Source organism: Eutrigla gurnardus (genome assembly GCF_963514095.1).
Source record: "Eutrigla gurnardus genome assembly, chromosome: 22".
NCBI classification, from domain to species: domain Eukaryota; kingdom Metazoa; phylum Chordata; class Actinopteri; order Perciformes; family Triglidae; genus Eutrigla; species Eutrigla gurnardus.
The window spans coordinates 4,728,563-4,738,800 of NC_139933.1; the positions used below are offsets into that span (position 1 = coordinate 4,728,563).

The 10,238-nt window shown below is 45.9% G+C and overlaps 1 protein-coding gene across 2 annotated transcripts; it reads left to right on the plus strand.

The window, feature by feature from the left end:
- The first annotated feature begins 264 nt into the window (after positions 1–264).
- LOC311032924 (uncharacterized protein) lies at positions 265–9,576 on the plus strand. Of its 2 annotated transcripts, none has more exons than XM_084040022.1 (6): positions 265–440; positions 1,519–3,932; positions 4,489–4,582; positions 4,724–4,776; positions 4,886–4,943; positions 8,451–9,576. In XM_084040022.1, the coding sequence occupies exons 2-5, from the start codon at positions 1,524–1,526 to the stop codon at positions 4,931–4,933; spliced, it is 2,604 nt and encodes an 867-aa protein (XP_083896148.1). In that variant the 5' UTR covers positions 265–440; positions 1,519–1,523; the 3' UTR covers positions 4,934–4,943; positions 8,451–9,576. The 2 variants fall into 2 exon arrangements, with proteins under 2 accessions (XP_083896148.1, XP_083896149.1); XM_084040023.1 differs by lacking the exon at positions 265–440 and adding an exon at positions 871–1,326.
- The last annotated feature ends 662 nt before the right edge of the window (positions 9,577–10,238 follow it).

Genomic DNA, 10,238 nt, shown 5'->3' on the forward strand with positions numbered 1-10,238 from the left:
CTTGTCAAGCATCCTAGAGTCAGACAATAATGTCCAATAATTATAACATTAAAAGTCTCCTGAATCTTTGACACAAGTGTTACTACATGCAACAGGCTGGGCTCTCTGGCTGCCCTCCTGCTAACATTCAGTAATGTCCAACATTTTGATATATGGTGTAATTGCACCTTGTGTATGTATTATTTCAAATAAACCAAACGCATCGCTCATTGTTTTATTATGAAGGGGAATCCGGAAGTGTGAGATTATACTGTGAACCGCTGCTGTCAGAGTAGTGTGTTCCTGGAAAGTGTAGATCTTTATTTAATGTGGAGCTGTCTGTCCCTGTAATGTTGTTGGGGATTCGTTAGAATAGCTATGTTGTTTAAAGACATCTCTCGTTGTGAAGCGACTTTTTAACTGGACGTTTTTTTTGTAAAACGATCCCCCTCCCGGTCCGGGTAAGTTTTGGGTCCGCAGAGCAGCGCTTTAACGTTACCTCCACTCTGTCTTTGTTTCGCCCAGCCGGGCCTTGCCCCTATGCGTACCTTTTTTTCTCGGAAGTGGAGAGAACGTGTTGCCAAAACTCCACGAAAAGTCATCCAGAATGTTATAAAATCCTAATTTTCGGTGCGATTTTAAAATGTTGTAAAAAGCGAAACATAGTTTTATGAACGGCTAAGATGCACTCTTTAATTCGGCGTGCCTGTAACACAGTGAAGATAATGTTTTTGAACACAATTATAGATTTTTAAAAAAAATCGGTTTGGCCGTTGTTCTTTCGACAAAGTTACGAAGTCGTAACGTTAGTGGGTGAACAATGTGGAGCACTAACCTATAAAAGTTGTCATGCTAACGTAATAATTAGCTTGTTGGGGGAGTAGACAAAGCCGAATTAAAGTGTAATCCTTATAGATTAGTAGAAGCTGTAAAATCACGCTCTGTAACCTATGGCTTTGTGTGTTTTAATGAAAATCACTTTAAACTGTCAGACGCGTGATGGTAGTTCGTCACCGGAGCTACGCCGGGCCTAGCTAGCTAGCGTTAGCTGCGGCTAGGCTAAGCTAACTATCCGGGCAACCCCGAACTGTCAACGTTGGTGGTAAAGAAGTCAGCCGGTCACCTGTTGTCTGGGGGGGTAAAAAAACATTATCGTTGTCCACTGAACCGAGCTACGTGATATAATGAACATTAAACAACTATTTATCCAAACTAGAAATGAGCGAAAACGTTAATTGTCAGTTATGTTCGCCAACGAGCACATGCAAGGTTTCCTAGCTAATGTCAACGTGAGGATTTAAGCTGCAATTAAAAGAAGCGGACTGATAAACACAGTGACAACCCAAGGTGATGTAGCTTTTTTGGTCAAAAGAAGTTAGACGCTAAACTTTAATCTCCTGGAAAAGAGCTGCTCATTCTGGTTTAGATAAAAGAGTTGTCGGCCAGGGCAAACAAAGAGTAGTCATAATTAAATTCCTCCTATGTTTCCTCCTAGATGTTCTTATAAACGGCACCACTTTTGTTTTCTCTCCTCTCCAGTTGTTATGGAGCAGCTACCCGGCAGCTTAGAAGATCTACAGCCTCAAGACCTCTCCACCTCCAGCATCCCCAGCGTCATCGACCTGACCCGGAAGGGCGAGGAATGTGTCCTCAGCAGCACGTCCCTCGATGCCCTGCGCGTGGTCAAAAGCCCCAACTGGTACCCAAACTCCGAGACGGGCACCTCAGACACAACCCTCCAATCGGGGGATCCGGTCCAACCGAACAATGCCTTCTCCCACACTACGGTCACCCTGTCCTACGTGAGCAGGTCTCACGTCTTCCCCACTCTGGACTCCCTGTCTCGCCACTCGCCTCTGTACGGTGGGCCACCTATGGGCAAGTTGTCCCTGCACCCTCCCTGTGACTTGGATAAGGGGCTCGGGGAGATGGGTTCACTGGACCAGCACTACTTGGAGCAGGTCGACGGGCCCATGGACCTCGCCACTCAGTCGGAACTTCTTCAGTCACTGTCTCAGGCTCGGGGGGGACCAGAGGACGACGGGGAAGCACGTCTAGAGCCTGAGGAAGTATGTTTTGAAGTTTCGTCCAGCGATGGCGACGTGGCGAAGGATGTAAAAGGCGAAGAGGAAATGGGTGTGGCTTTGGAAAATGGTCAGGGCGATTCACTAAGTTCTGGCGAGGGTCAAGGGCCTCCGCTGGATGAAGAGGGGAGCGGCTCCGAGGAACTCCTCATGTCTAAGAAAGAGGACAGCATGGCTGCTAGAGACAGGGAGTACATCAGTCATCTGGAGGACCCCATCTCCCCCTCTGCTACCTCACTGGACAATGTGGACGATGTCTTCCTCCTGCCTCAGGCCTCCAGCTCGCCCAGCGGCGATAACTCTTATCCAGAGACATTTGATGAGGTTCCGTGGGAAGGCTTGAGGCCGGAGGAGGACATTCAGCCCGACTCCGGCATCAGCGCAAGGTTCAAATCGAGCGCTGAGAATAAGCAGCGTGTCCACAGGGGCAAGGCAGCGTCGGTGCCTTTGATCGACTTGACGGATGACGATTGTGTGTCAAATGTTTCGGAAGACAATTCAGTCGTTCCTCACATGAACGGGAATGCGAAGGTGCTACAGAGAAAGCCAAAAATCAAGAAGCTGCCGGCGCGGTCGGGCAGAGGGACGCGCTTAGAGACTATAGTCATGAGCATCAATTCAAGCAAATATAAAATGTCAGGCTGCATTCAAACCAATAAGAAAGCTTCCCACCCGACAGCCAGCGTTTCTAAGTGGAATGACGGCCATTCAGCAGGGAGAAGGTCAGCGAGAGGGAGAGCACCTTTCTCAGTGAAAACAGTAAAAGACAAAGCGGTGACTTCGACGAAAAGGGGTAAAACTAATAACATTCACCATGACAGCTGCAAACAATCTACCTCTGATTCTGAACTCAATAACTCTAAAACGTCTAATGGCACACCTCCAAAAAAGCCCCCGTTTTCTGTTCACAAGAAGTCAAAGGAGGAGGCGGAGCTTCTCTCCCACCCTGACCCCTCGGTGGACATTCATATAGCAAGCTGTCCCCCACCCACGCCGCCTAAATGTCCAACGAAAGGCAAAGGCAAGGCTACAGGTAGCAAGGCATCTCCCGGTGTCAAGACGAAGGTGGCTGGTCCCACCAAGAGGCGGCAGAAGAAACCGAGATGGATCCACACTCCGTCCATGTTCGCCCCCAAGGAGCCGGAGATCCGACTCAAGTATGTCAACTACAAGGAGGAGAAGAGGAACTATAGTTTGGACAGTTTCTCTCCGTTTGTCCGTGTGGAGCGTCAGCAGTCGTCGTCTTCGCTGTGTACTCTAATTAACTACCCCGAGCAGGTGAGGACACAACACAAGAAGGGCCAGCAGCAGCAGCCGGCTCACCCCTCTGGCTTCCTGTCTGCAGTTGTCCCCAGCACTTCCTGTCTGCAGCTGGGCCGGGTGTCCATGCACAGCCAGCACCAGCGCGCCCTCGTCTGCTGCCTGTGTGGACAGGCGGCAAACGCCATGGACTTGGGGGACCTCCATGGCCCCTATTACCCCGAAGGGTACCAGCCAAGCACTCAGAGACCAGCCAGTACGTCGGGTCTCAAAGGCGACGGGGACAGCGACACGGACTCTTCGTCCTGCAGCGTCAGAGGCAGGGGGAGGAAGTGTCTTGCTCCCGCCGCCCCGCGACCCCTCAGGCAGAAGGGTCTCCCGGAGAGCTTCCGGCGGACGGCCGACGGTACCGGCAGGCGTGCAGCCAAAAGGACTTGGTTAGTTGCCGGCTCTGGCGATATGGAGGACTGGTACAGCCCTCCTCTGCTGCCTCTGGAGCCCTGTGAGTACTGGCTCCACGAAGACTGTGCTATCTGGTCTGCAGGAGTGTTCCTAGTGAAGGGCAAGGTCTACGGACTGGAGGAGGCTGTCAAGGTAGCCCAGGAGACGGTAAGAGGAACTACAATAATGTCACCATTTTTGCTCCACAGAGATGTGATTGATATGAATAATTCATTTTAATTAAAATTAAAAACCAGGACGTAACGGGGACACCCAGCTAGAAACATTAATGCATTAACTTAGAAGGTGTGTGTGTGTGTGTGTGTGTGTGTGTGTGTGTGTGTGTGTGTGTGTGTGTGTGTGTGTGTGTGTGTGTGTGTGTGTGTGTGTGTGTGTGTGTGTGTGTGTGTGTGTGTTCAAAATATTGATGAAGCACAGGTTTTTGTGTGTATGAACTGTTTGTGAATGAGGGTCATTGTGTTTTGTACAATGACACATTTTGCATTGCTTGAAGGTCTTATTGTGCATTTCATAGAGAGTGAAGTGCACAATTAGACCTTGATCTGCTTGGCTTCCCACATGTTTCTGTGTTTTCTTCCTCGTGATCCTTGCAGATATTCTAATACGTTAAAAAAAGGCTGATTTAGCTTTGAAGTTGACGATAGTGCAGGAGTTTTTCTGTGAAAAACTTGAGTGAATATGTGATATTTCATATCTTGTTTAGATGTGTTCAAAATGCAGTGACCCAGGCGCAACACTGGGCTGCTTCTTCAAAGGCTGTCCCAACAAGTACCACTACAGGTGTGCTCTGGAGACGGGTAAGTGCAGCTGTCTGCCCTCTGGGGACACAGTTACTAAATGTTATTTTGAATGCAGCCATTACTGATGCATTGTGGGAGTTCTGCTCATCCTGAACCTGCACGCTGAACTGTTTGAACTCTGTTCTCTTTGTGTTCTAGCCGACTGTGTATTAATCGAAGAAAACTTTTCCATGAAGTGTAAAAAGCACAAGGTGAGCACTTGAATGTACCCGACTGTGAAAATACACAAGTTGATTAGAAAATCTTTCTACTGTTGATGGGAATGATTAACAAAATATGTTGTGATTCCTCGTCCACCAGAACAAGGCGTTCAGAGCTCCTCCGGGGACGCGGTGGGACAACAGGTGACGAAGAAACGGTTAGTAAATACTCTTCATGGAGGACGTCGAGTTGCTCATCAGGATCCACATTAACTATAACGGCGCCGGTGTTTTGAGGAGTGTGTTATGGGAAGTGTAGGAGGTTCAGCCTCTCTTTACTTTACTTTCTTTGTTCCGCCTGTCTCTTGCAAGTTCTCCATCTTTATGGACGTCCAGTACTAAATTATAAAAGTCGTGATCAACTGAATCCTGGTCCCCATTAGATTTAGTGTCATAATTAATTTAATAATAAAGGTAACAGTGTTTCCCCTAGAATTTTTTTCAGGCCCGGTGGTACCCACCGAAAAAACCCTAAACAGACGAGACGCGTGGGATGGTGTATTGGTGCAGTTAGATTAAGTCAGGTGGCACAGCAAGCAGTCTGCAATTCTGCAATTATTATATTTGCATTCAACATTTTTGTTCAACCAGAGTGTATTCAAGGTTTTCAAGGATTCAAGGAGAGAGTGACTTATTAAGGTGCCGGTTGATGGAAATGATCCAAAATTAGGGGCTGGAAAAATATGGCTGGAATATGAGGAGCATCACATTAATAGCTACAGATACTGTAACACTAAAACGACATATGAGTGCATATATTGTCTTATTTTATCAAGTAAAATATAAGTTATAGGTTTACTCAACAGCCTAATAGTTCATAGAAATTCAGGGAGAAATAGGTTAACTCAGAGTTTCACAGCTTATCAAAAAACAAAGCTCATTTTATTAACATAGGCTGCCTAAGGGCGCAATCAGTAGCATGCCTCGGCACGGTTGCCCCAGGGGGGTCGCCCGCGGCTTGCATTCACACTGCTCCAGCCCAAACGGGCTTTGGCCCGTTAGCCGGTTGTACATACGTCATCACGTCCTAATACTACACACGCATGGGTGGATGTTGTTTTTAAGGAGCGCCGTCTCTGCATATATTTCTCGACAACACTCGACCTGCATCAGCGAATGTGCGCACGAGCGGATCTGTGCGAGCAGGCAGCGCGAGGAAAGCGGATTTTGGACGGAGACACACAGTGGAATTTTTCTTATAAATGCATGTCCTGTTCCGCTCACACAAAATACAGTGTAAACTTTCCGTGTTTTCAAAGTAGAAAGCGACATCGTGGTGGTTTAACGAGGCAGAGCAGCATCAGAACAACATCAAGCGCGTAAAGTACACGAAGAAGAACGTAGCGGGAGCGCGCGGCGAGGATTGTTGCGGCCGCGCGTCTTGCGGAGCAAGTCTACTGTGCTGCGCACAGTGGCGGCGCCAGGGAGGGGCTTGGTTGGGCTATAGCCCCATCAAGAATTGTGTCAGCCCTACCTTTAGCCCTACCATAAAACCACCAAGAAAACAACAACAACAAAATAACCAAGAAAAGTGCGGAGTTCAACAGCACCACCACGTCACGTCGTAACGGCATTCAGGCAGCTGCGATGACAACTGTCACTGATCTGGGTTCATTAACAGACTGTACTGTCCGTACGTCAACGTCACTCATGTGAGCCCGCTTTTAGTGTATGCTCGACACAGAGACAGCAGGCTACTAGTTTGTAAGCTACCTGGCTCTAGCAGTTCGCGTTAGCGGCTTATAGTCACTCACGTTAAGTTAACGTTAGTAAGCTGGTCAAAATTGATCAGGGATACATTTGTTTTTAAACGTCGTCGGACGGAACAACAGATGGCGGTGGCGGGCGTGTTGGATAAAACTACGGACGCACCGTTGACACCTGCAGGGGAAGATGACCACTCGGGTCTAATGTTTTCAGTATCAGTGAAATCAGTAGTGTATATCATGGTGATAGGCCCCGGTGCAAATAGTTTCTTGTGCCCTCCATCCCCGACCTAAACACAAGCGCACGCTTGTGAGCACTCCACGCACGCACACACACGCTTGGACACGCACGCACAGTATGGTATGATAACTCTGCCGGCCCGGGGAGAGAGACATGCATCGGCTCGGCCCGCAGTGCTCAGCAGCAGAGAGGTGAGCCGAGCTGTATTGTGTAGTGGAGAGGGGCCAACACACGCTATGCGTAATTTCGCACACACGCGCGATCGTCCTCTCAAATGCGGCAGCATCCGGCCCGGTTCAGCAGCATCAATTTTTTTTTTTCACCTTCAAAAAAAGTCCTCCCAGTGCGTACTGGATTCCGGCTGGCAGCGCCACTGGGTGTTGTTATATATTCACATTGAAATTCTGACATTGATTTGAGCCCCACCGTCGTATGAGTTAGCCCCACCGTAGTTGAACCAGAAAAAATACTCTGGCGCCGCCACTGCCTTTGATACATGTCACATCCCCCTCTCTCTCCCATGTTTCCTCTCTATCCACCGCTAAATACAAAGGTGTATATGCAAGAAAATTATCTTAAAAAAAAAAAGCCTTGATCATATTGTTAAAAAAAGGTCATACTATAGCATGTCAAATTCACGAAAAAGTCAGTCAGAATATATTCATAAAAAAATATTTAAAATTGTCATAAAAATCGCTCATCTCGCTTGACGTGCCTAGTCTCAGTGTAGTGAGTCCAAAACAGCCATAAAAAGCCATGATCAATTTTTTCAGGAAAAAAAAAAGTCATACTATAATAGCATGTCGAAAAAAAAGTGAAAAATCGACAAAATTCATAAAATGTTGTAAAAATGATGTAAAAGTCCTAACATATGCTTCTATATCGCGTGTCAATCAAAATCTGAGTGTAGTGAGTGCAAAATAGTCATAAAAAGGCTTAGTCATATTCCCCCCCCCCCCCCCCCCCCAAAAAAAAGTCATACTATAGCACGTCGAAAATTCACGAAAAAGTCAGTCAGGACATATTCATAAAAAAATATTTAAAATTGTTAAAAAGGCATAAAAATCGCTCATCTCGCTTGACGCGCCTAGTCTCAGTGTAGTGAGTCCAAAACAGCCATAAAAAGCCATGATCGACTTTTTCAGGGGAAAAAAAAGTCCTCCCAGTGCGTACTGGATTCCGGCTGGCAGCGCCACTGGGTGTTGTTATATATTCACATTGAAATTCTGACATTGATTTGAGCCCCACCGTTGTATGAGTTAGCCCCACCGTAGTTGAACCAGAAAAAATACTCTGGCGCCGCCACTGGCTGCGCGGAGGCGCTCCTAATGTAAATGATTATTGATTTATGAATGAATTGATAGGTGGTTTATTTTTGGCATATTGGTTTTTTTTTTTGGCCTGGCGGCAGGTCTCCTTGGCCTGGCGGCCCCGCCAGGCCTGTACAATGGTAGGGGAAACACTGGGTAAATTTGGATATCCAGATGATATCCCTCCGTGTGTGTTGTTATGAGAGCTTCTCCTCTCTTTGTTTAGGCTGCTGCGTTGACCTCTTACAGCAGTCACATACAGCCGATTTAGACTTTGGAGGTCAAAGGTCACTATGACTTTTTTGATGTGGCTGTAAACCATAAAACGATCCGGTGGTGATTTTAGTTTCATCACTTCTTCAGATGATTTAATGACTTTGAAATCTGTCTTTGTATTCATTCATCCAGACATTCACACGCAACATCCTGCAGGGGCGGCTGGTCGTCATGGCGTCTGTGGACCAGGGTTCCTCTAACTGACAGCTAGCACCGTAAACCTTAACTTCACCCTCTGCTCTCCGAACGGCACTGGTAACTGTGGCCGGAGCTGCCCAGTCAGACAGAGACAATAACACCCCGCAGACTGAGGACAGAAATGAATTTGTCTTAGCACTCTGGAGTTATTTATTTGGAAAAAACAATCAAAGATATTTAATTTTTTTAAGATTTTTGTAACTATTTGATTGTATTTGGTTTATTTATTCCTGGACTTATTGGTTGTCAAAGAGGTTTGATTGTGTGTTTTTATGTTTGGTGAAGCAGATCGATGGTGAAATATCAATGCAATGCTGGTTACTCACAAGGTACCCGATTAGACGCTGGGCCCCACATTTAACACAACACCATGCAGAAGATAACACTTGCACTACATTTTGGGCCCAATTGATGTAATGATGTCTGAACCGTGTGTGTTTGAATGTATTCTCCCCATCCGAGGGTTCTCTGCAGAACGCTCTTTGGGGTGACACTGAACATGTCTGGTCTTCTGCTAAAGCTGCAGTATTACTTTCCTGAGGTCGTCCAACCAGCAGGATGACACCATTTTATTTGGCTTAAAGCACTTTGGCCTTAAACGTGCCCGTGTTGTTTGTCTGCAAGGCGCTTAAATCAGTTGGTATCATAATGGAAAGGCGCTGTGTTGAGAGCAGGCTTAGTTTTTTTTTTTTTTTTTTTAAGAAATAAAGGGTTTCCTCTCAATGCAAGTCATCCGTTGTTCACTTTCACCCTGGAACTGCAAAAAATCTTTCTGTTTAGTTGGTGAGTTTTGCAGAACAGTAAAGTGACACTAAGCCCCGCCCCTTCCTCTTTCACCTTCGGGACCTTATGTCAGGAAAAAAATGTGTTTGATAGTCAAAGGAGAGACAAATATTTTGTTTGATCCCATTTGAATTGTACCATGAATTATACATATGTTAAAGCTAATTTAAGATTGTGAGGTTGCCTTATGAAACTTAAGCGATTAAGTTGAATAAGGATTTCTATTCTGACATTGAGAATCTTTGGTTTACATCAATCTAATTTTTTATTTTATTTTTTTGGTAAAAAAAAAAAAAAAAAGGCAGTTCTGGTTTTAAGATTCCAGGTGGTCTACTGGGATTTCTTTTCTTGACTTGGGCCTAAAACCAGAACCTTTATCTGACGCACAAGAGGTCGATACAGTTATCCTGATGACTGAACACACAGATACACACCGAGTCTGTGGAATTGTGTTAACTGCCGTTAGTATTGGTCCACCTGATATGTACTTTCATATTGTGCCACTTGAGGCAGCGTTGAGCAGGATGAAACACATAGGTGTCCTCATCCTGGAAGACCACATCATTTCCATGTTTTTTTTTTTTTTTTTAGCCAGTCATTTTGCATCATACCAAATACAGATTTTGGAAACTTTTATTCTTTCAAAAATGTTTGGATTTAAAAAAAAGAAAAAATGTCTTTGTTAATCTCAGGGCTGGATCTCAGATATTCTAATGATTTGGATTATTATTTTGTGTCGTTTCTTTTGCGTTAACCCCACGGTGACTGGAGCAGTGAGACATGTAGCAGTTTCTCTTCAGATATACACTCATCACATTCCTACGCCGCCTCCATGCGTCTGTCAGTGTGCTGGTGTTTTTAGGTTTTACATGGGGCTGCCAACTCGTGTCACTTTTGTCATGGTCTTTATTTTATGGCAATTTTTTTTTGTACCATCTC

Excerpts from the sequence above, each read along its gene's own strand:
- LOC311032924 (XM_084040022.1), top strand. The coding sequence starts at position 1,524 with ATGGAGCAGCTACCCGGCAGCTTAGAAGATCTACAGCCTCAAGACCTC. Across the intron at positions 4,583-4,723 it reads CAGGTGTGCTCTGGAGACGG|CCGACTGTGTATTAATCGAA; the intron begins GTAAGTGCAGCT and ends TTTGTGTTCTAG. Across the intron at positions 4,777-4,885 it reads TGAAGTGTAAAAAGCACAAG|AACAAGGCGTTCAGAGCTCC; the intron begins GTGAGCACTTGA and ends CTCGTCCACCAG.